At 49.3% G+C, this 25,646-nt stretch overlaps 10 protein-coding genes across 10 annotated transcripts; 4 read left to right on the top strand and 6 right to left on the bottom strand.

Annotated features, from left to right (window-relative positions):
• Nucleotides 1-718: 718 nt before the first annotated feature.
• Nucleotides 719-4,964, bottom strand: N7466_001903 (Elongator subunit IKI3; the record flags this gene model as incomplete). Its single annotated transcript, XM_057161301.1, has 6 exons — nt 719-2,402; nt 2,456-2,798; nt 2,855-3,008; nt 3,060-3,616; nt 3,685-3,777; nt 3,827-4,964. The coding sequence occupies 6 exons, from the start codon at nt 4,962-4,964 to the stop codon at nt 719-721; spliced, it is 3,969 nt and encodes a 1,322-aa protein (XP_057024586.1).
• A 455-nt stretch (nt 4,965-5,419) lies between these two features.
• Nucleotides 5,420-5,908, bottom strand: N7466_001902 (cytochrome c oxidase VIIc family protein; the record flags this gene model as incomplete). Its single annotated transcript, XM_057161300.1, has 3 exons — nt 5,420-5,445; nt 5,511-5,543; nt 5,611-5,908. 3 exons carry the CDS (start codon nt 5,906-5,908, stop codon nt 5,420-5,422), a joined length of 357 nt encoding a protein of 118 aa, XP_057024585.1.
• A 622-nt stretch (nt 5,909-6,530) lies between these two features.
• N7466_001901 (ATP-dependent RNA helicase MTR4) lies at nt 6,531-9,831 on the top strand (the record flags this gene model as incomplete). The annotated part of the gene is made up of 2 exons (XM_057161299.1): nt 6,531-9,595; nt 9,651-9,831. The coding sequence occupies 2 exons, from the start codon at nt 6,531-6,533 to the stop codon at nt 9,829-9,831; spliced, it is 3,246 nt and encodes a 1,081-aa protein (XP_057024584.1).
• A 659-nt stretch (nt 9,832-10,490) lies between these two features.
• Nucleotides 10,491-11,513, top strand: N7466_001900 (cut8/STS1 family protein; the record flags this gene model as incomplete). The annotated part of the gene is made up of 2 exons (XM_057161298.1): nt 10,491-10,566; nt 10,651-11,513. The coding sequence occupies 2 exons, from the start codon at nt 10,491-10,493 to the stop codon at nt 11,511-11,513; spliced, it is 939 nt and encodes a 312-aa protein (XP_057024583.1).
• Nucleotides 11,514-12,641: 1,128 nt separating this feature from the next.
• N7466_001899 (DUF3984 domain-containing protein) lies at nt 12,642-14,094 on the bottom strand (the record flags this gene model as incomplete). The annotated part of the gene is made up of 2 exons (XM_057161297.1): nt 12,642-14,033; nt 14,089-14,094. The coding sequence occupies 2 exons, from the start codon at nt 14,092-14,094 to the stop codon at nt 12,642-12,644; spliced, it is 1,398 nt and encodes a 465-aa protein (XP_057024582.1).
• A 558-nt stretch (nt 14,095-14,652) lies between these two features.
• N7466_001898 (uncharacterized protein) lies at nt 14,653-15,998 on the bottom strand (the record flags this gene model as incomplete). The annotated part of the gene is made up of 2 exons (XM_057161296.1): nt 14,653-14,963; nt 15,026-15,998. The coding sequence occupies 2 exons, from the start codon at nt 15,996-15,998 to the stop codon at nt 14,653-14,655; spliced, it is 1,284 nt and encodes a 427-aa protein (XP_057024581.1).
• Nucleotides 15,999-16,975: 977 nt separating this feature from the next.
• argB (ornithine carbamoyltransferase) lies at nt 16,976-18,118 on the bottom strand (the record flags this gene model as incomplete). The annotated part of the gene is made up of 1 exon (XM_057161295.1): nt 16,976-18,118. The coding sequence occupies one exon, from the start codon at nt 18,116-18,118 to the stop codon at nt 16,976-16,978; it is 1,143 nt and encodes a 380-aa protein (XP_057024580.1).
• Nucleotides 18,119-18,555: 437 nt separating this feature from the next.
• On the top strand, nt 18,556-20,423 carry N7466_001896 (uncharacterized protein; the record flags this gene model as incomplete). Its single annotated transcript, XM_057161294.1, has 2 exons — nt 18,556-19,405; nt 19,465-20,423. 2 exons carry the CDS (start codon nt 18,556-18,558, stop codon nt 20,421-20,423), a joined length of 1,809 nt encoding a protein of 602 aa, XP_057024579.1.
• Nucleotides 20,424-21,815: 1,392 nt separating this feature from the next.
• Nucleotides 21,816-22,836, bottom strand: N7466_001895 (acetolactate synthase regulatory subunit; the record flags this gene model as incomplete). The annotated part of the gene is made up of 2 exons (XM_057161293.1): nt 21,816-21,993; nt 22,049-22,836. 2 exons carry the CDS (start codon nt 22,834-22,836, stop codon nt 21,816-21,818), a joined length of 966 nt encoding a protein of 321 aa, XP_057024578.1.
• Nucleotides 22,837-23,295: 459 nt separating this feature from the next.
• N7466_001894 (KH domain-containing protein) lies at nt 23,296-25,459 on the top strand (the record flags this gene model as incomplete). The annotated part of the gene is made up of 9 exons (XM_057161292.1): nt 23,296-23,506; nt 23,594-23,673; nt 23,730-23,879; nt 24,103-24,124; nt 24,182-24,234; nt 24,292-24,456; nt 24,514-24,722; nt 24,778-25,363; nt 25,436-25,459. 9 exons carry the CDS (start codon nt 23,296-23,298, stop codon nt 25,457-25,459), a joined length of 1,500 nt encoding a protein of 499 aa, XP_057024577.1.
• Between the last annotated feature and the right edge of the window lie 187 nt (nt 25,460-25,646).

Genomic DNA, 25,646 nt, shown 5'->3' with positions numbered 1-25,646 from the left:
CCCAGTTGTGCTAGCACCACGCCATAACGAAAAACCAGTTACTCCACTCTGAAAAGGCGGGATAATGCAATTTCCAAGTATTTTGACCTCCTCGTGGTCTGATTGGGTCCATTGAGGCACAGTTGTCTGCATGGGGTATGAGACATATCAACAACGTGACTTTTCCATGCGTGGCTTCGTGGCTTCGAGCTAGTATAAGCATTCTGGAAGCGGGGCAGGGGAAAAGCTTCGGCAATTGGCCTATTAATTAGGCTAGATTGGCTTGTTAGCGAGGTGCAGGCGCGAAATTAGTGTACGTCCTTATCAACCCCGCTTTGACTGGGCTTGGACTTTCTCCGCAGCGTCGGGCTGTTCGGCGTCGTTATCGCAGAAGAAATGACGCTACTTGCATAGTGCAATCTAACTTCTGCAAGGGCGGAGCTCCGACGGCTAACATTTTCAGATATCCGGCTTACCAACGGGCTTGTCGTAACCCCCTTACAGAGGCAATTCGTGGCGATGCATTGGGAAATTATATGTAAAAGCTATGTTAGCGATAAAAGGCCTCAGGAGTATTTCCCCGAGGTGTTCAAGGTTCTAAGCTTAGAAAGGAATTGCACGAGGACATAGCACGCTAGACCCGTTCACGAGGTTGTATCCCGGTGCCATCTGGTTCCAATTGAAGAAAATCCATTTATACCATATACGACATAATCCATGCAAATAGTAACCCTACACGCTAAGCGAGCAGGGAAGACTTTTTAATCTCCTTCACAACGGGCGCCTCTTTCCGGGCAACCCCACCCATGGCAATGGCCGCCATGCTCTCATCGAGCACGCGAGAACCAGCAGTCATCTTGATTCTCTGTTCTTCCCCATCTTCATCCTCGTCCTCCTTCTTCGCCGGTGCAGCCGCAATCTCAAAAACGTCTTCACGACAGTCTGCACACATCTCCAAGACATCCTCCAGCGCTTTCTCGACAGCAGCAGCTCTTTCGCGCATGCTGCGGCGCAGAAGGGCATCTACCAGTGCCTCTGCTTCCTTGACAGCAGAGTTAACTCGTTCCATAAGTCGCCGAATACTATTGACCAAGTATTCCTCTTCGTAGATCGTACCCTTCTTACCCTTCGCACGCTTGCGCTCCTCCCGACGGCGAGTCTTGGAGGTGTTGCGGGATGATGAAGTCTTCCCGGTGTAACGAGTGAACATGGTTTTGCCGGCCAGTGTGGTCGCCTCGGTGGGAGCCAGAGAAACGTTATCGGGGATATCGACTCCGCCTTCTCCACCTGTGGGGTCTCCTCCGTAGAAAGCCAGAGGGTCTGCAATGCGAAGAATGCGCAATTCGCGGACGCGAGGCACTTGGGAAGTGAGCTGAGACTTGCAGTCGGCAAGCAAATCTGTCATTGAGCCCATTGCCTCTGCCAGCCCGGTGTCAACGATTCCTGCGACCAGTTCTTTTTTGCCGTGCAGGGTTAGCAGGCGCGCAGCATCAGCAAACTTCGAACCTCGGCACAGAAGCTGTGCAGCAGTTTCGATGTCATGCAAGTGCTCTGCATGGATTGTTGCTGCTGAAACAAAGTCACGAGCCTCATCGAGGGTGACGATGAGGTCGTTGGTATGGGCGAGCATGTCCTCCTCGGATAGTGAGGCCATCATGGCACAGTAAAGAGACTCTCGCCACATATGAGCCAAGTGGTACGATTTGTAGGCCTCTTCGTATACCTCGAGTGATTCGTAAGCAATTGCGGCATCCTTGTGGTTAGATTCGCCAGAGAGGTAGTCGGCGTAGAGATGTGTGATCTCTTTTTGCTGCTCTGGCTGATATTTGTAGATGTCAAGAGCCTCTTTGTACAATACGTGCTTGGTCACATAGCCAAGAACCTCATCGTGTGCCCCCAATGTAAAGAGATGTTTCAAGGCTTTGATGAATCGAGAGAGGTGATTGTCAATCTCAAATTGACGACGTACTTCAGGCAATTGCTGCAACTTGCGGAGGAACGGAAGATATTCTCTGGGATCCATCTGCGCTTGTTGGGCCACCAGAAGAGTGAGTTCAAGGTCGTAAATTCCAAGTGCATGGGAATAGAGACGGTATGCATCTGTCAAGAAACACATGTGCTCAACAGCATCGTCAGCTTGCTCCGGATTTTCTGTTCTCAAACGTGCAACCAGATTCAAGCCAGCCTCCAAATCAGGTGGTGACTTGCACACGTGCGCAGTGATCAAATTCTGTAAGTTTGTGTCCAGGCGATTTTGCAGAACCTCCAAGAAAGCGTTGCAGATAGTGTTGATCTTGCCCCCTTTGCCGTTAGGTCTGAGAGAAATGGGCAGAGCTGGGGCATCTGGCTGAGCAACAACGGCGGACTCATTCTTGGAGATTTTGAGGGTATCTTTGTACAGAGTTTGAGAGACATCATCCTCACTATAGTCAATAGTTAGCGTAGGGGTTTTTTATATTTTTGAGGAATATCTTACCTGAGACGGGAGAGGAAATCATCGATGAAATCGACTTTTTTGACTTGCTCAACAAATAGTAAAACATTATCCAAGAATTGCTGAGGAGCATAATCATGGAGAATGTTCAGGTCCACCATCTGGCTGCGACAAGCTAAAAATGCAGAGCGGTATTTTTTCTGGTCGATGAAGGTACGAATGCCGGCCAGTACAAGCGCACGGGGGTAGATAGTCTCAATGTTACCTCGGGGAGCTTGGAGAACGACACCGAACACCGAAGGCATCACAGACACAAGCTTCGATCCTCGCTCAATGCTCCGGCATCTCTCGTCGGTTTCCGGGGTATCTTCAGGAACTTCCATATCTGTGACCATTCCGTCAGTTGCCGATTATAGTTTTTTTATAGGGGGTTCGACATACCGTCCACATGGTTCAGATGAGCAAATTTGAGTAGATGTTGAGATGTAGTGAACAGAAGATGCGATGGGGTCAACAAGAAAGAGGTGCAATTCTTCGCAAGAACTCGCTTATTAGCGTACAAACCACCGGTCCGTGTCATCGTTATCAAGATTCGCTATAATTGTCAGAGATCTGCTTCAATATCCTAAATCACAGGAAGAATTACCTCGGTTTCTGAGATCGAAACAGCTCCGGCCCAGTGGGTGTCAATTGTAGGACCTTCAGCCCAAGGAGTAGTGATCTCATCACCCTCAATGAGATCGATGCTCGAGTATGTAACGGCGTGGCCGGGCTGGCGGGCGTGTGAAATCCACAAAGCCCGGTGTCCAATTCCAGCAAATATCGAGGAAAGTTGCTCGGAATCAGAGGCTTGGTATACGATACGAGACTCACGGGTTTCCAGGCTGGTTTGCTCAATATGACTTGTGTTTGGTGCACTGTCCTTCAACACATATACCTCGTTATCATCAACGAAGGCGATTTGCCGAGGCCGGCTATCAATAGCATCGGAGAGAGGATAGCTTGATTCAAGAATTGGCATAGGAACTGGGCGACTCTTGAGAGACCAGAGGAAAATTGAGAAGCTCGACTCCATTAGTACGGCGATTCGAGTGCCAGACTTGCTGAATGCCACGTCAATGACATTGGAGTCTAGTTTCAGTTCATTGTGGGCCATGGGAGGAGGCACACCGGCCAGTCTCAGTGGAGTAAGCTTCAAAGTTTCTGCGGATGTGACATTAGCCCTTATTTCAAAGTTTGTGTTTCATTTATCTCCAAAAAAAGAAACTCACTCCCATCAATGACAGCCACAGCACCAACATCATCGGGGATCACGGTAGAGCCTTGGTGGACATCAAAGACATAGTCCATATCCAGTATAGATCCTATATATTATTAATTCTATCTCTTCGTTGGCGATCTTTAACAACATACCTGATGACCCAGCAACTACTCGGAGCGCCTTCTCTTGGTGCCATTCGAAGGAGTATGGGGTTATGACTGTAGGATCAACCACAATAGGAATCTCCTGCTTGAGGTAGTAGTGGTAGTTGCCTGTTGTCCAGAGCTGGACTCGGTCTTTGAAACGGACTGCAAGCACCGTTGAGTCGATGTTCCATGAAAGTAGAATGTGCGATGCCCAAGTTTTGCGTTCTTCCTCGGTCAAACGAAGAGTAAATTGACCATGGCGAAGGCCATTTCTTTCAAAGAACACAACATCGATCCTGTCTTCCAATCTTTGGATTCCTGCGATAAGGTTTCCTGATGGGCGCCAACTGAGGGCACCTTCAAGACCGTCAACTGGCTCGCTAACACTATCCAAAGTGCCTTCCCTCGAGTACACTCTAATGACACGGCGGGCACTCTCTTCGACAGTATTCACAGCAACATAAGCTCCATCACCGCGCCAGCTGATTGTAGTGCTGGCATCATCATAGGTGCTCAGAATGCCTTCGTCAACCTTCTCTGGTACAGTAGGATCCCGCATAGCCTTAGCCCTTTTACCCTGGAATTGTGTCTCCTTTTTACCCCAGCCAACAGACACATGCTGAGATGCTTGCATATCAGCCTGTGAGAGGGTGATTTCTGCCACGTTCTCGAATTCCCTGGTCATGTACAAGAGCGTCTTGGCTCTGGTTGTGATAGCTAGAAGCTCCTCATCTGGAGACCATGCTGCAGCTGAGATTCCCACATCAACTGAGCCAAGGATTTCAATCCTATCCTCTCCTGGGAGGGGCTCCTCGCGCACCATGATAATATCACCGCCCTCCAACACCAGACATGCGGTCAGGTTATCAGCAAAGTAATGCAAAGAAAGAACTCGATCGCATGTCAAGTCTGGCAGTGGGCATGGTGCATCCCAAGATGCAATGCACTCAAAGTCACTGGGGCTCAGTGGATCAGCGGAAACGAGCTCGGGGCGCTTCCTTCTAAGCTCGATGACTGGGCTGTGCTGGGAAGGACCAAAGGTACACACGATAGAGTCGGACGAAGTGTCCCAGGCAGTGGCAGTCAAAGGCAGATCGCCCTCAACTCGCGTCTCTTGAAGACGCACATTTTTGAGGTTGCGCATCTTCGACAGTGGGTCTCAACTTTTTTTTTTTGTATTGGGCCCTCAATCTCTACCCCGCCATGAGACGGTAAGATGATAAGTATATGGGAACGCCGATCAAGATGACCCTGACCTGTCGGGGTTATGATTGTTCAGTTTCGCGGACAAAATTCTCTTGAGGTGGTGGTATTCGTGTCAAGGTTGTGGCTCCGAGTCCGAGACTGATACAAAGTCAACCGCCGAACCACAGATTTTTGATTTTCCACATCCGCTCAGCCAATGACTTCATTCATATTTCAACGTCAGCCCAGCTACGCATTACAGCTTCTACACGACTACAATTGAGGAGATATAACGTGTGATAATAATCCCAACTTATTCTCTAACTTTGTACATGATATCCATCTTCTTCGAGAACTAATTTCAAGTTTTCAACCGCCTAGCCGTACTGTCGCGTAAGAAATACGAAAGCGAGCTTATTTGGTCTTGTAGGTTTGCCAGACTAAAAGAAACAATACGTTAGTACCACAGGCACAGAGTGTATTGTCGGGGTGATTGGAAGCTTACCGGCAATGGCGAAGGGGGAGCCGAAACCAACAGCTAAAAAAAAAGAGGATCTACATTAGTTCTGTGGTCTGTGATCGGGGATTTGTTACGGGTCACAAACCCATGAAGGTCCAGTAGCGCCAGAAGAAGTGCTTGGTCAGAGGGTTGAAGGGAATGTTGGTGCGAGGGCCCTCAGCGTAGTGGTAGGGGCTGCCGAACTGAGTGCGGGTGGTGGAGAAACCACGACGGGCAGCAACGGTGGCCAGACGGGCCCGGATAGCGGAGGAGGCGTACATCTGAGATAGTGTGAGATTGTTGCTGTGGCGGATGAGGTTGTAGGACCCAGTATCACCTACCTTGTGGTACAAAGGGGAGGGAATGAACGATCGGAATTGGACGGACGGAGCCAGGATAGACATCGCAAGGTTGCGGAATGGGACGATGTTGGTCACATGATCCTAGTCACGTGTTCAGCTCAGCACAGTATCAACCAATCAAGGGCCAGGGATTCGGGTCATTATGAACATTGAAGAGTCAAATATTCAATTATTATCCCTCTAATCGATCGTGGCTTTTTGGCTGCCTTTACCATCGTACGCTGTTATCTTTTTATTATTGCCATCAATTGGCAGAATTGCCATGTGTCGTCATTAAAACCTAGTGCTTGTTGTCTGGCCCGTTCCATACTAGTAGCTCATCTTGTCATCTAGTATACAACTCGAGGCTCTTAGTAGTTACTGATTCCCCCTCCCCATTTCAATCATCTCCATGATTTCCTAAACCATTCTGAATGTTTCTTCCAGTCGTTGTAAACAATACATACTCTAAAAATGATTGAGAATATAGATGCGTAGACCAATCAGACCTGGGCAGCTTTGAATCAACTTGAGTCACGTGGTGCACGATAGTGGATAATTGATTTTCTTGATTGATTTGCGCCTCACCGCTCTCACCGCCCTCAATTTTCTCCGAGGGAAAAAAAGTTCCACAGGCAACTCGTTCCCATCGCTCGTGGTCCCTTCCTCCATTCGACCACTGGAGATGGACGACCTATTCGACGTCTTCGAGGCTCCGCCTCAGGCGCCGGCACCATCCGCCGGTGCCAGCAAGCGGCTCAAGAAGGAAAAGAAAGACAAGACCAAGAAGCGTCAAGCAGATGGAGTTGTGAAGGCCAATGGAAATGCGACAACATTGAAAAGGGACGACAGCCCGGAGGATCAACCAATGGAGGACTCGGAGCCTGCTCAATTCGATGGACCCGTCTCCCCCGAAAAGGCTCAACCTGCTCTGAAACGACCCCGCATCGAAGAAGCACCTACACCTTTGGTCGCCGATACATTCGAAGCCGAACAAGAGGTCGAAATCGCGGCTTCTGCTGGCCTTCAAGCAAACCAGGAGTCCGCTTCGCTGATTGTCTCACACCAAGTGCGCCACCAAGTTTCAATTCCGCCAGACTATCCCTACGTGCCTATCTCGCAACACAAGCAACCCGAAGAACCCGCCAAGGTATATTCCTTTACTCTCGATCCTTTCCAGCAGATTGCAGTCAATTCGATTCAGAGAGAGGAGAGTGTGTTGGTATCAGCGCACACTAGTGCTGGAAAAACGGTGGTCGCAGAATACGCCATTGCACAAAGTCTCAAGCGCAACCAGAGAGTCATCTACACCAGTCCGATTAAGGCTCTGTCCAACCAGAAATACCGTGAATTTGCCGCAGAGTTCGGCGATGTCGGATTGATGACAGGTGATGTCACCATCAACCCAACTGCGACCTGTCTAGTCATGACCACAGAGATTCTTCGTTCTATGTTGTATCGCGGTTCAGAGATCATGCGTGAAGTTCAGTGGGTTATCTTCGATGAAATCCATTACATGCGCGACCAGAATCGTGGTGTAGTATGGGAAGAGACCATTATTTTATTGCCCGATAAGGTTCGATACGTTTTCTTGTCTGCCACCATTCCCAACGCCATGCAGTTTGCCGAATGGATCGTTAAGATGCATAACCAACCCTGCCACGTTGTCTACACCAACTACCGACCCACCCCGCTCCAGCACTATTTCTTCCCTGCTGGCTCAGAAGGCATGCACCTTATCGTGGGCGAGAACGGTGATTTCAAAGAAGAGAATTTCCAGAAGGCAATGAGCACAATCGCCGACAAAAAGGGAGATGATTCCAACAATGCTTTGGCAAACTTCAAAGGCAAGGGTAACAATAAGAAGACGAACACGGGAGGCGAGAAGGGACCTTCCGATATCTTTAAGATCGTTCGGATGGTTATGCTGAAGAACATGAACCCCGTCATTGTCTTCAGCTTCAGCAAACGCGAATGTGAAAATGGTGCCCTCCAGATGCAGAAACTCGCTTTCAACGATGACTCTGAGAAGGAAATGGTCTCCAAGGTCTTCGATAGTGCCATTGAAATGCTCTCTCCGGAAGATCGAGCCCTGCCACAGATTTCCAACATTCTGCCATTGCTTCGGAGGGGTGTTGGTGTTCACCACTCTGGTTTATTGCCTATTCTTAAGGAGACTATTGAGATTCTTTTCCAAGAAGGTCTGATCAAGGTCCTTTTCGCAACTGAAACATTCTCTATCGGTCTCAACATGCCTGCCAAGACTGTCGTGTTCACCAGTGTTCGAAAATTCGATGGCACAAGCCAGCGATGGGTCACACCCTCCGAATTCATCCAAATGTCGGGTCGTGCTGGTCGAAGAGGTCTTGATGAGCGTGGTATCGTTATTATGATGGTTGGCGAGGAGATGGACCCTGCAGTTGCCAAGGAGATTGTGCGTGGTGAGCAAGACCGCCTCAACTCGGCATTCCACTTGGGCTACAACATGGTCCTCAATTTGATGCGTGTGGAGGGCATTTCTCCAGAGTTTATGCTCGAGCAATGTTTCAAGCAATTCCAGAACATGGGCAGTGTTTCAGGATTGGAGCTTGAATTGAAGGGGCAGGAGGAGAAGAAAGCCAGCATGAGCATTCCAGATGAAGCAACCATCCGTGAATACTACGAACTGCGCAAGCAGCTGGATCAATTTTCTGAAGATGTTCGCACCGTGATCAGTCATCCAAATTACAGCCTTCCCTATCTTACCGATGGACGATTTGTCCATGTCAAATTCAAGGACCAGGACTTTGGCTTGGGTGTTGTGGTCACTTACAAGCAACGAAAGCCAATGAAGAATACTTCAGAAGATTTCCCTCCCCACCATGCCTATATTGTTGATGTCTTACTCAACATTGCCGATGGACCTGCTATTGCTACCAAGACTTTCCAGGATTTGCCATCCGGCGTGCACCCCGTGAAAGAAGGTGAAAAGGGCCGCATGGTAGTCGTGCCAATCATGCTTACTTGTATTCAATCTATCTCGCAAGTCAAGATCAAATTGCCCAAGGATCTGCATGCTACGGCACGTGCCGATACTTTGAAAACAGTGAACGAGATTCGACGACGATTCCCTGATGGCGTTCCCGTCATCGACCCAATTGAGGAAATGCATATCAAGGATGACAGTTTCAAGAAGCTCCTGCGCAAAATCGAGGTCCTGGAATCTCGTCTTTTGAGCAATCCGTTACACAACTCGCCGCGATTGGCAGAACTGTACGACCTGTACGCCGAGAAGGTGGAGATTGGGGCCCAAATCAAGGCCACCAAGAAGAAGATTTCAGATGCACAATCTATCATTCAGCTTGATGAGTTGAAGAATCGTCAGAGAGTGCTCCGTCGTCTCGGATTCATCAACGAAGCGGGTGTCGTTCAATTGAAGGCTCGAGTCGCCTGTGAGATTAGCACCGGTGACGAATTGATGCTCAGCGAGTTGTTGTTCAACGGTTTCTTCAATGATCTTACGCCTGAGCAAATTGCTGCTATGATCAGTGTCTTTGTCTTTGAGGAGAAGGTCAAGGAGGCACCTCCCCTCAGCAAGGACGAACTATCCAAACCTCTCAAGGAAATCCAGAATATGGCTCGAACCATTGCCAAGGTTTCTCAGGAGTCCAAGATGGCTGTCAACGAGGACGAATATGTGTCAAGCTTCCACTGGGAGCTCATGGAAGTGGTCTACGATTGGGCCCATGGCAAGTCATTTGCTGAAATCTGGTAAGTACCACCTTTGGTTACTATAATTGTTTGAATTCAGGCTAATCCTCAACAGCACAATGACCGATGTCTACGAAGGCAGCTTGATTCGTGTTTTCCGACGCTTGGAGGAGTGTTTACGACAAATGGCTCAGGCTGCCAAGGCCATGGGCAGTGAGGATTTGGAGAGCAAGTTTGAAACCGCACTCACTAAAGTGCGTCGTGACATTGTGGCTGCTCAGTCCCTGTACCTGTAGATATGATATCCCTGGAAGTTTTTGGAATTTTGGTAGTCTTTATGCAATCGGAACAAAATCCAAACTTCAGCAATTACGCACTACCTACCTATACTACGAATCATTTACAAACGTTCTATCGGTTTATACAAAGCTAGAATATAATACAAATCCCAATATTGATATAGATAAGTATGTAGTATTAATACGTACATAGCGGCCTAACATTAAATTACTATCGGCATCATCAAGTGGCTTTGACTCCTCGGGTTTGGTCACCCGATGGCATGGGGCTTGTCATCTTTTTCTCTAATGTATGATTTCTTTGGGCTTGTTTTGCTGACTGGACCTGAAACATCACTGTCCTATGTCAATTATTCTTTCTGACATTTTTCTACTTTCCCTTCCCCAAATTTTCAATTTCTAAACGTAAGGACTTGTTCGTCTGCAACGTTGTAAAGTCACCTTGAAAGCTGCACAGAGGGACTACGTTGCCGCCCGCAACGACCCTTGAGTCTTTTTCTCCACCGCTCCTCTCTTCAAGTTCTTTGCACTTCTACCTCCCCACTTCACCCTTTTTGGGCACCTATCTTCGTCTTTTCTTCTGCTTGCTTGCTTTCTTTCGCTCCTCGCTATCCTTGATCTGCTTGAAATATATCTGCTGCCATCCGGCTGTCATCATGAACAGTCTGGTGGCCACGCCTCCCGTTCCTCCTCACTTCTACGAAAACCCTCGGCTTTCTCCCTCCCTTATTAGTGAGACTCATCCAGATCCTTTATTCTAAAGGGTCACTTGAAACCCCCCAGGAAACTTTATATCTGACCGACTTTGATGTGTAGTGTCTACCCCCTCTTCTTCCTACACCAGCCGAAAGCGGAAAGCCGATGATGATGGCAACGACCATGATGGACGCATGTCTGCCTCTCCCACAAACTCTCCAGCCTTTACTCCTCGCCAGCTCCCTTCCTTCAGAAACTCCAAGCGAACCCGACCGAACATCTCTGGCAGACCTCTCTCTCTTCCTCGCTTGCTAGAGACCTTGGACACCGATGCCTTACGGACGGTCGTGCGGACCATGTGCGAGCGCCACCCCCAGCTTGCCGATGAGGTAGCCCAAACCTCTCCTCGACCAAGCGTCTCGTCTACTCTTCAAGTACTTCGAAACTACCAGGCTGCCCTTCAGTCTTCGTTCCCCTTGGGTGGCAACACCGAGTCCGATTACGCCTATAACCGAGTTCGACAGCCACTCACCAACCTACTCGAGGCCCTGAGCGATTTCACACCAAACTTCCTTCCTCCAAATGAATCTCAGCCCTCAGTCTCACTCACCTACCTCGATGGGGCAACCGACATTATCCACGCCTTGCCTCGCTGGAGCACACCCCAAAACAACATCGAGCGGGACTCGGCCTACGACGAGATCGGCAAGGCATGGGTCCTAGTCATTCGAGAAGCTGCCAAGCGTGGCGGAGGTATCCAACTCCAGTATGGCGGCTGGGACCAGAAGCTTGCCAAGCACAATCAGACCTCGGGAGGCAAGCTCCAAGGTGTGGTCAACGAGCTTGGATTGAGCTTGGGATGGATGAATGGTCCAGACTCTCCATCTCATGGCCCTGGTGGCAATGACATGGGTTCCATACGAGATCAGCTTCTTTCAGGCACTTATGGCTTGGGTACGCCCGTCAAGGTTGGCCCCTGGTGAACAAATGACTCATAACGATAATCTTCCCATCTCGAAATTTCGGAAGATTGAAACCCCCCTCCAACGATACCAATGCGCTCGTCGCGCTACAACCAAAACTTCGCATTGACTCCACCGTGAGCCTCCCCGTCGGTTCCATGACCTTTCGGACCGCACAATTCCACGTATGCCACGATCACGATACCTACTGCATGACCTATAGAGCAACCCCCATGGTCTCAGATTGGCGTTTATACTACTATGCAAAGGCGAATCAACTGACAATTATGTGTTCTTTTTTTGTTTGCTTTTTATTTTGGAAAGTCGGTATTCTCGAAGGTGAATGCTTCAAGTTTGCCTGCTTTCAAACTCTCTAATGATCTCTCACTCGAGCCCGGTGCCTACCCTCCCTATTCGATCGTTCCCCTTTCCTTATGCACGTCCTCTCATTCTTCATTTTTGACTTCTATCTTTTTTTTTCTCAATCGCCTTCATCGTTCTATCAAGTCCGTTGGGTTGACTTTTCCCTCTTTCACTCGCACTTTCTTTTCTTTTATTTTCTCAACTGTTCTCATCTCATTGCAATCGCAGGTGGTGCACTTCCTTTCTTCTATTCGGTGGTTTCCGGAGTCGTGTAAATCCTCTTATTTCTTTGTTGTCATTCTTGTCATGTTGCCCTTGTTCTTGTCGAAGTTCGCTTGAATCCTGCATTTGTTTCTGCTCCAATTCCAGGCATATCCTGATATACGTTAGCGGCCATTTCTTCTGTTATGTTATGTCTATGGGTGTCAATTTTGTTCCTGTGTGGACATGATGCGTTTGACAAGGATATCATGCTCTGCAGCGTCGTCTTTCAGTCTGCCGGGGCCAGTCAGGAGAAATGGTTGTCTTTATTAGCTTATTTTAAATAAGAAAACATCTATCGAAATTAACAAGACATTTCGGTGCATTTCCAAGGTTGCTATTTTAAGACATGATTCATAAAAAAGAAAGGCATAGTTTATGCATTTCTTCATTATGTACCTATTAGCTTCTGGCATCTGTTCAGTATCTGTGGGCGTTTCCATGTCGTAGATGTATCGGAATAAATTATTGACAGGATTATATGCGACAAGGACATAGAAGTTGAACGCTTTTCTTAATGCATCATCATACCAATGCACGCTTTACGACTCGGAACAACCAGCTTGCATCTTCCCAGCCGCCGTGATCGCCAGGTTTCTCAATATCGGTAGTAGACTCGCCATCTGTATGCGAGTAAACATCAATGTCTTCTGTTGAAGACTGGAGATCTCCCTCTGGTGCCGATAGCAACATATCATGCCCCTGCTGGTCCTGCTCCCCATGAAGAGACGTATCGAGTTCCTCAAAAGTGACAGTAGTTGTTGTTGTAGAAGCACCAATTCTAGTAGCAGAAGAAGGACCTGGCGAGATAGGCAACTCATCCAGGCCAAACAAAGTCCACTCAACTAACCGGTCGATCCAGCTCCCAAGTCCGAACCCACGTTGCCGCGTGAGACTCTGCAAGTCGGCCTCATCAAACTCCTCATGCGATTCATCAGAGAACTCATCTTCGGAATCAAACTCGTTCTCATCCTCATACAGATCTTCTCCCAAATCGGCATGATCGAATAAATCCCGGCCCCGATCCCGCTCAAGATCGCCCTCCTGCAAAGACTCCATCTCAGCCCGGATCCTCTCATCCACGAAATCAGGAACCATCCCCGCTGCACCAGTCCGCCCCCGAGTCTCGGGCGTCACAGCCCCCGTCGTACTGGGGCTATGAGTCTTGTTCCCATATGCCGTTGTGCCGGATGGGGCAGACGATAGAGGTGGGATGGAGGTCATGGTAAGACCAGCACGGCTGCCATGGCGACTAGTACCCCGCGAACGTGAGCTACGACGCGAATACGCGCCGGGCGTCGAGGTGCCGGAGGCCGACTTCCGCGACGAGGTACCCGATTTAGTACGGTGGTGGTGTCGGTGATGTGGTGGAGCGGCGGGATCATCGAATGGCACCTCCGATACAAGGCTGGTGGAGCTTTCACGCTTGTAGAGCCAGCTTTGGCCCTTCTCCTCGCGGGTGGAGGAGGCGATAGCGATTCCGGCGCGAAGTAGCCATTCTGCGTCGGATTTGGTGGTTGGGTGGTTGCGATGGTTATGGTTGCTGTCTAGTGCACTGGGACGTTTCTTCGGTCCTAGGCTGTTGCTATGGTGGAGTGGAATGGAGATGCTTTTGCTGTGCAGGTTTGGATCGCTAGCTGGATTGAAGCTCTTGCTTCGGGAGTGATGGCGGGTTCGTGATGTGCTGCGTGAATGGGAGAGGATTGGCGGTGTGCTGGGTACTGAGACGCTGGACAGGTAGGATGATGACCTTGTTGGGGTTATGGTATCATCCCCAAGCAGGGAGTCTTCTCTATGGTAGTTGAAATAGTCGGTTGGTTCATCGCCGATGGGGAATCGGGGTGTAAGTGGAGCGAGAGAGATGTGTTGGAGGTTGGGGTAAGAACGCCGCTTTGGAAAGCCGCCCGAGTTGTGGAACTGGTGGATGCGGGGTTAGAATGGGGAATTTTCTCAAATCCTGGGGTAGACTTACATCCATGGTGGATCTGAATTCAGAAAGAAACAAAGAATCTGGAGATAGAGAAAGAACAAAGTTGACGTTGACGTTGACGTTAAACTTGAAATGCGGAGGTGCTGCACGTGCGACTGGCATGTGAAAATGGCCGTCACTTCGGCAGATGAACAACAGAAGACGCCAATCTCGGGTACGAGCAAGTACTATGCATCACATTCCGAGGTCATTATGCTATGACGATTGATTGACAATTTCTCCTCCAGGGCTGGAATAATAATAAAACATCATGACAATCTCTTTACTGTTGAGTACAGTAATCGCCAAGTATATACATAAAATACATATGTCAATATGTACACATGATACACACAGTGATAGATCGCCAAATGACTTGATAGACATAGTACGAATTTACAATGCACTATGTACTATGTACGTCAGTTGACTGGTACTACTTGGTCCTTGCTCGTCCGATTTTGGGTTTCAAATGTTCATTTGATAGTATGGATATCGCAAAAAAATCGATTTATACAGGGCTATATCGTATCTACACATCATAAACCAAACACTGTATATCGCTATTTACAGTCGGGAATCATGGAAATCCAGAACCTCGGCACCCTTGATCTTCAAGTCCTCCAGAACGTTGTACTCCATAATCCACTTCATCCGCTCTCCAAGAGCCTCGGGGTTGAAGTTATCAGTCATATCGTTCGGTGAGTCCGAGCTAGCGAGCTTGCCAGCTTCGTAGCTGGTTTGTGTAACCTTGTCTGTCCGGGGTTTGCGCAGGTCTTGGTAGAACTGGAATGCTGCCTGCAGATCGTCATTCTTCCAGTGGCGGAGGATAGTCGCAAGTGCGATACCAGACTCGATGGCCATGCAAGTTCCCTGGCCTGTTTAATATGTTAGTAAAAGTCTTGGGAAATATGTATAAATTATCAGAACTAAGACATACCTTGGTGAGGAAGAGTGGAGTGGGCCGAATCACCGAGAAGAATGATACCGGCATCCTTCTGGTCCTTCTTCATCTCGTACCACTTGTCCAGTGGGTCGCGCACGTAAAGCGCCTGCTTCAGCATCTTCTGATCGGGCGAGCTCTTGCGGAGTCCAGCAATAATATCCTGGACCTGAGGACACCAATCACGGACATGTTCTTGTAAACTATCGATATCGGAGCGAGACATCCAGCTCTCCGAGTCCCATGAATCAAGTGACTCTGACATGAATCCGATGACAGCAGCACGATCGGACTCTGTCTCCTTATTACCGATGGGCAGAATCAGGACGTGGCGGTTAGGACCGCGGAAGTTCACGGTCTTACGGAGGAGCTGTGATGTCTCCTCGGGCAAATCCTTGTAGTCGACAAAGCCACGGTATACGACCTGGCCGGAGTAGTTGGGCGAGTCACCCAGACCCATATCCCGACGCACGTTAGACTTGATGCCGTCACAACCAATCACAATATCGGCCTCGGCAGTGGTACCATCTTGGAAGTGTAGGGTGTACGGGGCGGCACCCTCGCTGGTGTTTCGGTCGATTGAGGCAAGGTGCTTGCCTAGGTTCAGGCTAGACTTGGGAACACGCTCTTTGAGGGAATCGAGCAAGTGGGCACGGTGCAATAGACGTGCAGGGGGGTTGGAGAACTCGTCAATATGACCCAAGTAATCACCGCTCTTGTAGCTGTGATACTCCATATAGCAAGGCAGTTGGCGTGACGACTTGCGAGTCATGCTCTCTTGCAAACCAAAGGCATCGAGGACACGGTTGGCGTTGGATGTAATGTTCACACCGGCACCGACTTCGGCGAACTGGGGTGCTTGTTCATAAAGTTGAACGTTCTTGAGGCCGGCATATAGGGCAGCATTCAGGAAAGACATGCCACCGAGTCCGCCGCCAACAATGACGACGCGCTTGTTTTCGAAGCCCATGGTGAAGTTCGGGGAGGAAAAGTTGATATGTGCTAGGTAGTGGGGCTTTGTCTTCTTTAAAGATAATATTCAATTTGAAAATTTGAGAAAGATCAGGGGTATCTCTTAAATATAACCACAAGAGTATGAAGAGAGAAAGAGAAGGCCCCTTTTGTGATTTACATGTATTTGGTGCCCAGGTGGGATGTCGGGTTTCCCCCCCGCTAGCAGGATTACGGATCCGATCGAGCGCCAGGCTAAACGTACCATTTCGGAGCGTGGAGATATTGTGGGGGTGGTGTTTTGGCTTGCTCTTCCGAGTGGAATAATCTGGGTCTGCGGGTTTACCGGTCGATCTTTAGAGAACTGGTCTGGATAGACTTTAGGAATTAACAAGGAGAGAAGTTATAGATCATTTCCGTAAGAATTTACATGCATTGATCGATGCAAGCCAGAAGGGCCCGAGAGTCGGGGAATTTTCACCCTATGAGCTTATTCCTAGTACTATCAACAATTCATTGCGTGTGTGTTACTTACAAAGAAAGATTCTTTCGTCTAGAATATTCTATTCCGGGGAAACCAATATGTCTAAATTGCCCCTCGGAATTAACGTTAATCTGGGTATGACCTCGATATAATGGAATAAATCTTATCTACGATCGGAAGCCCGGGCTGCATTTCACCTGTTGACTGTTGGGGAACATCCGAAAACCCCACCGAGTTTCGGAAGGACACAATCTAATCAGAGCCACATACCGGAAAACCAAGACTTGAAAGATGCCGAGTCTCCCGAACTTTAAAGTAATCATCTCGATGCCCATTGGCTCAACCGGTATACAATATTGAATATTGAATTCTATATGGTTCCCGCACGGATGAAACGGCTTGTTGATGTCATTGGATCATGATTTTTCCTAACTTTTCCCATCAAATAATTACAATTCAAAGACAAGTCATACGTCCCGAAAACGGCATGCTCCCTTCCCGCGGAAAACACTTTACTCCACAATCTTGCCCTTGTTAACAACGAATCCTTCAAGAGCCGAGATAGCCGCCCACAAGCGGTTCTCCGCCTCAGGGAAAACCAGAGAGCGCGGGCTATAGAAAACCTCATCGTCAACCTCTTCGGGGTGGCGGGGCAGGCAGTGCATGAACTTCCAGCCTTCCTTGGCACCTCCACGCTTGGCCAAATCAGCAGTAATTTGGAAGCCCTCGAATGCCTTCATGCGCTTCTTCGATTCCTCTTCTTGGCCCATAGAGACCCAGGTATCAGTCACCAGGATGTCAGCATCCTTAACGGCCTCCTCTGGAACATTGGTCTGGGTGAGCTTGCCGGGGGTGGCAACACCTTCACCGGCGCTCTGGATAACCTTGAGCATATCGGCGGGGATCTCGTAGCCCTTAGGAGTAGCGACAGCGATATCGACACCCATCTTGGTAGCACCAATAGCCAAATCGAAGAGGACGTTGTTGGCATCGCCAATCCAGGCGATCTTAAGGCCCTCAAGGCCAAGACTGGAAAGTCCGTGGGCCTTGGGGGTGAAAGACTCGTAGATAGTAACAAAGTCGGCAATGATCTGGAGAGGGTGGTAGGAGTCGCAGAGCGCATTGATCACGGGAACAGAGGAGTGCTTAGCCAGGTCTGCGACGTCAGAGTGCTTGGCGACTCGCGCAACAATACAGGAAACCATAGAGGAGATGACAACGGAGGTGTCATATAGGGACTCGTTCACACCGAGCTGGATATCTTCTTTGCCCAGGAACATGGGGTGGCCGCCCATTTGGACGGTGGCGGCCTCTGTTGACACGCGGGTGCGGGTACTCCGCTTGTTGAACATCATGGCGACGGTCTTGCCGGATAAAGAGCCTAGGAGGCTCTGCGGGATGGACCCGGACTTGAGGGCGTGCTTGTGCGAGGTGGCATTGCGCACCAAGGTTGCGAATTCGGCCGGAGTCAGGTCTGCAATGGACAGCAGGTGACGGGGTGCGAAGGGAGAGGTAGAGGGAGTGGTTTGTGTCTGGTGGGCGAACCGTCGGAGACCATTAGCCTGGATTGTTGTACGCAGAGAAGAGGTGGAGCCGGCCAATTGAGTTACACTTTGGGCGCCATAACGGGTGGCAGCTTTGAAACCGCTAGCCATGATGGACTGAGGGGTTGAGGGGAATGTTAGGTGGGGGATATGGGTGTTTGGGGTTGTATGTGCAGGTGCAATTGGGGAGAGGGAAGCGGGAGAGGGAACCAGGGACTGTGGAGGGAATGGCCAATGACTCAACAACCAAAACCCGGAGATGGGATGTGCGGTCACCAAAAAACCACAAAACTACGGAAAGTCATGCCTTGGTGCCTTACACTTAAGGGTATTAATGATTTCCTAATTCAGCCTAGTCAGCCCGTACACTCCACATCCGTTATCGCCTTTTTGGCTTATCGTCATCTCGTATCTCGTCATCCATCCGAGTCCCGTCGTCTCCAACCTGCTTTCTTGCTTTGACTACCCCAACTACATCAACGAGAAGACTGTTTAATCTCGTAATCTCATAATTTCATATCTATCAATCTTTTCCCTACCTGGCCGCGATGGCTGACGAGGCAAGTCGGCCTTTGTTAGACGGGCAGGCCAGGTCATCTTCCGACCTGGTCGCAAACAGACCCGCCCGTCCGGATCAACAGCGTCGATCGTTTGAGTTATCATCAGAGTCAACGCCTCTTCTACATCGTCGAGATGAGAATATCACTAGTACCTACGAAACTACAACTACTACCTATGGTACTACTAGTACCCATGGAACGGAACAAATACAATCGAGACCATCCTCTATCGCATCTTACAGAGCAGGATCTCCAGATGACGAGCCTACCAAGAGACGAGTACCATCGCCAACAATTATATCGCTCACTTTGTTGACTGCTGGAGTCCTTGCAATTCTTTTTTTTGCATTTGCAGCACCAGCCATGGTCAAGGATTATTCACAAGAGGCCGCCGTATTCACTCCCGGTACGATATCGATTGATTCGACGACTCCGGACGGAGTCCGTGCCAGGATCCAGGGCCAATTTACCATGGACTCGGATCGCGTGAAGAGCAAGACTGTTCGAAACGTCGGCCGGTTCATGACTTGGATCGCAAGGGAGGTCGAAACCGGCCCGTCGGATGTTGATGTATACCTACCAGAGTATGGGAACATCTTGATCGGGAGCGCAGCTCTACCCAATATCAAAGTGAAGATTCGAAACGGTCATGAGAACAAGCTCGACTTTCTGGCCGATCTCAAAGCTGGTGATATAAAGGGGATTCAGGGAATTGCAGTGGATTGGGTAGAGGGTAGATTGGCTCATCTTAGAGTAAAGGGCAAGGCCTCTCTACACCTGAAGTCTGGTTTAATAAGTCTGGGAACTCAAATACTGACAGATACTGTTACATTCGAAGGTGAGTCTTCTTGTGACAGGTCCGCCTACTTCATCCCGCGAATTAACTGACTGGAGCAGAAAAAGATTTTCCGGCTTTGCCAGATATTAATCTTACCCAATTAAACGTGCATGATGGGTACAATGGAACGATGGAAGTTGAGGCTTCCGTGGGCGCCATGCTTCACTCGCCTGTTGCCATCACAATCCCCCCTCTTGGGTTTGAAATTCTTGTACCCAATTGCTCACCGGGTGATCCGTACATCCTTGCCGCCAATGCGCGAAGTGGAGAAATCCACGTCGCATCGAATCAACTCACGAATGTGAGCGTCGAGGGCCTTGTCCAGAAACTTCCTGATGCCTTGACCTCGGTTTGTCCGGGAGAAAAAGGCTCTCCTCTGGATTTTTTGGTGTCAAGTTATATCAAAGGCCTCGAAACTATAATATATGTCCGAGGAGCAGATGCACCATCTCCTCAAACGCCACGCTGGATGGTGGATCTCCTTCGCAGCGTCACAGTTCCCCTTCCTTTCACCAATCGCGCCTTGGAAAACCTAGTCAAGAATTTCACCATGACAGATACGCACTTTACCCTCCCTAGCCCATTTGCAGACCCAGACAGTCCCGACGCCAAGCCTACCGTGTCCGCGTTGGTCAAATGTCTGGTGGCCCTACCGGAAGAAATGAACCTCAACGTGGATGTTCCTTTTGTTCGAGCCTTCACAGATGTTTTCTATAAGGGCAAAGAACTGGGCAAGTTGAATATTGAAAAGTGGCAAGATTCTAACTCAACCCTTGTCACGGACGAGGATGGCTTGCCAGCGATGCTTGTGGAATTTGCTGTTAAGGAAGCACCATTGCAGGTCACCGACGATGGGCTCTTGTCCCGCCTTGTTCAGGATATGCTTTGGGGAAGCAAGGCAATCATCCTACATGTGAATGCTAATGTAGATGCAAAGGTCTCAACTGGCTTGGGACAATTTGCCGTCCGGGGCATTCCTGCAGATGGGGATGTTCCCCTGAGTAGTATGTTTTCATGAAATTAGATCTACAAATTCAAGAATGCACAGTTTTGGGTTTTTTTAGGCTTTGAACTTGTTCTCTCTTCGATATCAGCATTTCAAAATTCCAGCATTCGTGTCATAGGTCTAATTAGGAGACCACACGAAGTTCAATATTTGGGATTTACAAGTAGGACCTCAATTGTTCAAAGCAGCAAGAGCCATTTGGGGGAAATCCCTAAATCCTTTTGAACATTTGAAATCCTAATTCCACACACTCAAAAACACGTGTATCTTGATACATATTGACCCCGCGCGTATCCAGATGTCCCAACCCATGTGATTTGCCTGTCTCTAGGTACTAGTAAATCCACACACACTTTTGACACCAGCACCTATTGATGAGTACTACTTGGTACATACACAAGGCTGAGATTCGTGATATATCTAGTCTGCCTTAAATATTAAGAACTATACCTACTTACATACTAGAAGGTACTAGGTAATAGTACTAGTATACAGATCAATTCACCGATCCCCATTTGCAACTTTGGAAGGTTCAAATGTTGTGAGTATAATACCTACTAGGTATCAGGACTCAAGTGCTAGATAATAAATAGTATGGAAGGCTCCAACTGACGCTGCTCAGGTGAAGAGGTTCCGAGGATCGAGCCGATTTTCACCTTAGTTTGGGCACTTTTTGAAGGAAATCGCCTCTTGAGACCTGCATCTAAGTGCTAGTATAAAACAATTTATTGAACAAAGAATGTACCTCCTTACTAGGTACCACTTATCACAGGCGGGGCTACAGCCCTGAACTTTGGCTCAGAAACAACACCAGGTGTGCTAGTACAGTGAACATTTGAAGAAATACTTTTTTCGAACCCTCCAAGGTTCAAACAAGGCTCAAAGGAAGCACACATGTCAATCTTGGAACAATGACCAATTTTACGAAGTTGGGAGTACTTAACAGTACATATTAATTCTATTGGCGAAAGCGTTGAAAGTGCCCCTTAGAATTTTGAATGCTAGGCACAATCAATAAGTATACCTACGAGCCTAGAGCTCCGTTTCCGCGGGCGGGTTTCAGCTTGAACATGACCTCGGGACCTCGGGAGGTGCCCCAGGGCTGGAAAACCTGGAAGCTACCTGCTAGTAGCACTGTATCAATGTCGGAAGTGCGTTATGTAAGCCCGACCTTTCAAGGTTGGGACCTGGAGGCACATACATTTTTAAGAAAACCTTGAGTGTATTCGTATCTACTAAAATCAGATAGTATAATAAAGCTCATGGCATTTTACAAATGGAGATAAAGAAGACATTGAGATAACGAAGAACCGGAACCGGAACTGCAGCAAGCCAGCAAAGCGCAACGGAGAACCATCACATTGGGTATGTATGTTTTTGAATTGACGGATGGAAGCAATGAGTTTAACCAGGGGGGAGAGTGCTGGCATCGACAACATCGGCAGCGTCCTTCTCGATCTCCTCGCTCTGCTCAGACAGGGGAGAGCGGGGAAGGGCCATGAGACCAGTGCGAGTGGACTCGAGGATACCGAAGGGACCGATGAGCTTGAGGAAAGAGTCGATACGGCTGGGCTTAGCGGACCTAATTCATATCTCAATTAGCAACGTTCCATTAAAGAAGTTTGGTGATCACATACAGTTCCACAATGCAGTTGTTAGTGCTAATATCCAGAACCTTACCACCAAACTGGTGGGTCAGACGAGTGATAGCATCCAAGTGCTCGTGCTTGTGACGCAGACCCTGGCTGAGCGGCAGGTTGCGGGGGTGGTATTCCACCTCAGTAGCCGAGCTGCCTTGGCCGCCGGCCTGATCACCGGGAGTGGTGATCTCACGGTGGTGCTGCAGCAGCTCCTCGAAGAACTCGGGACCCAAAACAGAGACCTTGGCAAGGAGCAGCTCACGCTGAACCAAAGCGGACTCGGTGTAGTCCAACACAGCCCAGACAGGGACAAGGTCATCAAGCTGGCGGCGAGCCTGCTCGACGACACCGTTCTGACCCTGAAGGACAATGGTCATGCGGGACAAATCCTCGACTTCGGTGTTGCACACAACCAAACTGTCGATGTTGAAGCCACGGGCGGCCAGAATACCGGACACACGGGACAGGACACCGGGCTCGTTCTGAACCAGGCAGTTCAAGACGTGGCGCTTAGGGGGGTTGGAAGGCGGCACGGGAGTCTCGTAGAGAATCGACGAGACAGCAGTTGGGGCGTCCCATTGGGAAGAAGTCTCATTGACCGGCAGGGGAAGAGGAGACCGGCGGTGCAATGCCTTGTAGGCCAGGGCGGAAGTCGAGCTGGACGAGGCGCGGATGGTGGTGAACCGGGGTAGAGCGGCAGCGGTGCGAGACCGGGCAGCAGCTGCAGTCGACGAAAGAGTCGACGCTGACGCTGCGGTCAGCGTCAATGAGTGCCTGAAAGCCATCTTTGGAGTTCAAGAACACCAAGGGTTGTGCGATGAATCACCTCTAGACTCTCCGGATTCTTTTTGCTTTAGCTCCGACCTCGGCCACCGCTGACTCACATAGCGCTAGGCCCAATCTAGACTAATCTCCAGCATTTGATAAGTCACATGACCTAGCGCGTTTTCTCAATGCGCTTTTCATTGTATCAATTGAAATACGGAGTGCCTCATTGGAAATTGAACGACGTCCTGGTTCCTCTTTCTCGTCGGTCACAGTGGCATATCTTGCGCACTCTACATATAAACTTCACTCTTGGTGAACCAGAGGGTGTTCGAAAAAAAACCCTTTGATTGTCTAGCGCAATCGAAGATCCGTCTCCTTTGCCCAACCTCCTTCTCTACCGGGTACTTTTTTTTTTTATAACTTACTTAGTCCATCCTCACCACCACCTCACTTTCGTCACCCTTTCACAACTCACCATGGCAGACGACGATCGCCGTGCCAAGCGATCCCGCTTTGATCAGACTGAACCCGAACCTCGTCGCTCCCGATTCGATCGTCGTTCGCGATCTCCGTCCACGAGGGAACCGGAGTCCACCCGTACTCGCAGTCCTTTGAGTCGCGAAGCGCGCAGTCCTGCAGGTGATGGAGCATCAAAGCCAGTTGTATCCGATCCTGCCGCAGCAGCAGGTATGTCCCAGCAATTGTCCCACAACACCCATGCGATTTGAATTATATTTCAGGATGAAGCTAACCTCGTGGTGTGGTTTTGAAAAGCTGCCGCCGCCGCAAAGATCAATGCCCAGTTGCAGGCAAAGAAGGGTATCCAACATGTCGATGTTCCACCAATCCGCTCGGTAAGTGCACTTTTCGCAATGTTTCCGATTGTTACGCGGGCTAATCGCAACCATAGACTGATAGCCCCGGCATGAAGTCCGACGAAGGCAATGGCGACGGCACAAGAAAAGATGTGTATGTCACGGACGGTGACTACATCAAAGACATTGAGATCAATGATTTGCGCAATCGCTATACCCTCACCAAGGGTTCTACTCAACAAATGGTAAATTACTCCTGTTGTCGGCTCGCTGATCCTCCAGACATGCCTTTTTATCGAGGTCAAGCATTATGTTTTACTTTTGAACACAATTTCCTTTCCAAATCCCCTCTTTCCATCTGATATTATTTATTGTGTGTCTGGATGAAGCTTACTCAAGGCCAACTAAACGCATAGCATCTTACACTTCCTCTGTTGCATCTGCTGACCTCCATTGCGTGACTTATAGATTAAAGATGAAACTGGCGCCGGTACGCCTTCTTGTTTGTTATGTTCGTGAAGATGCTCGTTGCTTACTCTTATTCAAGATGTCACCACCCGAGGAAACTATTACCCCGATAAGAACATGTCTACTGCAGCTGTGAGTGATGATGGCTTTGGAGTCAACAAATGTCGATTGCTGATCGCGTAAATATAGCACCCTCCTCTTTATTTGCATGTCACCAGTACCACCAAGGAAGGCCTCGAGAAGGCCATCCAAATCATTGACGATCTCATGCAAAAGGAATTGCCCAACCTGATCGACGAGCGACGATTCCGCCGACGAGAGCCTGAGCCCGTGGAACGGGATGAGTATGGCCGCGTACGACAACCAACCCCGATCAAGCAAACCCCAAGAAGCTTAGCTAACAATTCGCAGCGCAAATGGCCCGACGAGCGCATCCCGATTGACCTTGAACCCATTCCTGGATTCAACCTACGTGCCCAGGTCGTAGGCCAAGGTGGTGCATACGTTAAACATATTCAGCAAAAGACTCATTGTCGTGTTCAAATCAAGGGCCGAGGATCTGGCTTCATTGAAAACAGCACTGGCCGAGAAAGTGACGAGGCGATGTTCCTGCATGTCGCGTAAGTAATGTCCACGCCACTTATCATAACGAGCACAACTAATTAAATTTCCCAGTGGACCGGATCCCAATGATGTCCAAGCTGCTAAAGAGCTGTGCATAGATCTCCTGGCTAACGTGAAGGAGCAGTACCAAAGCTTCAAGGATAACCCACCCCAGCATAACTACGGCGGTGGATACCGCGGTGACCGCTACCAGGGTGGTGGCGGTGGCGGCGGCGATCGAGGTGGTAGAGAGGGCAACGGAGGATATGGTGGAGGCGGCGGTTACAACCGTCGTAATGACTACCAGCAGCAACAGCAGCAGTCCCCAGGCGCATCTGCCAGCCCAATTGGTCAGGGTGCTGCCGCTTCTGCCGCTGCAGCCACTACAGGTGCTGCCAGTGCGACCAACATGGCTGATTACGCTGCCCAATACGCCCAGTACTACGGGGGAGCAGACCCCTATGCGGCCTATGGTGGGTATCAAAACTATGTCGCATACTACCAATATTATCAAGCCGCTGCCGCTCAGCAACAACAGCAACAGCAGTCATCCGAGGGAGCTCCCCCACCTCCTCCGCCGGCTGGTGAAGCTCCTCCTCCCCCTCCCCCCGGATCTGGATCTCCTCCCCCTCCTCCCGGTGGAGGCAGTTACAGCGCGGTATGAAAACCCTGGAGATGTGAACTCCACTTGCGAAAACGTCTGAACCTGTAGCTGATGAGATTTCTTCAGGTCCCTCCTCCCCCTGGTCTGTAGTGCTGGTGGGAAGTCAACTGTTTTTGATCCCCGCAATTTGAAAATAAATGGCAAGTTTTGTTTTGAGTTTTGAAAAGTGCAGAAAGGGTACAGCGGTTTTTGATTGTTTAGTGCAAGTTCCATTGGTCGTGATATTTTGCTAAATAGCAGTCTCTTTTTTTGTAATCTTTCTTGCTGTCCCTTTACA

The sequence above is a fragment of the Penicillium verhagenii genome (assembly GCF_028828195.1).
Source record: "Penicillium verhagenii strain IBT 33310 chromosome Unknown utg000003l_segment0_segment0, whole genome shotgun sequence".
Classification (NCBI taxonomy): Eukaryota; Fungi; Ascomycota; class Eurotiomycetes; order Eurotiales; family Aspergillaceae; genus Penicillium; species Penicillium verhagenii.
The sequence above is the reverse complement of the archived record's forward strand: the minus strand, read 5'-3'. Positions and strand labels throughout refer to the sequence as shown.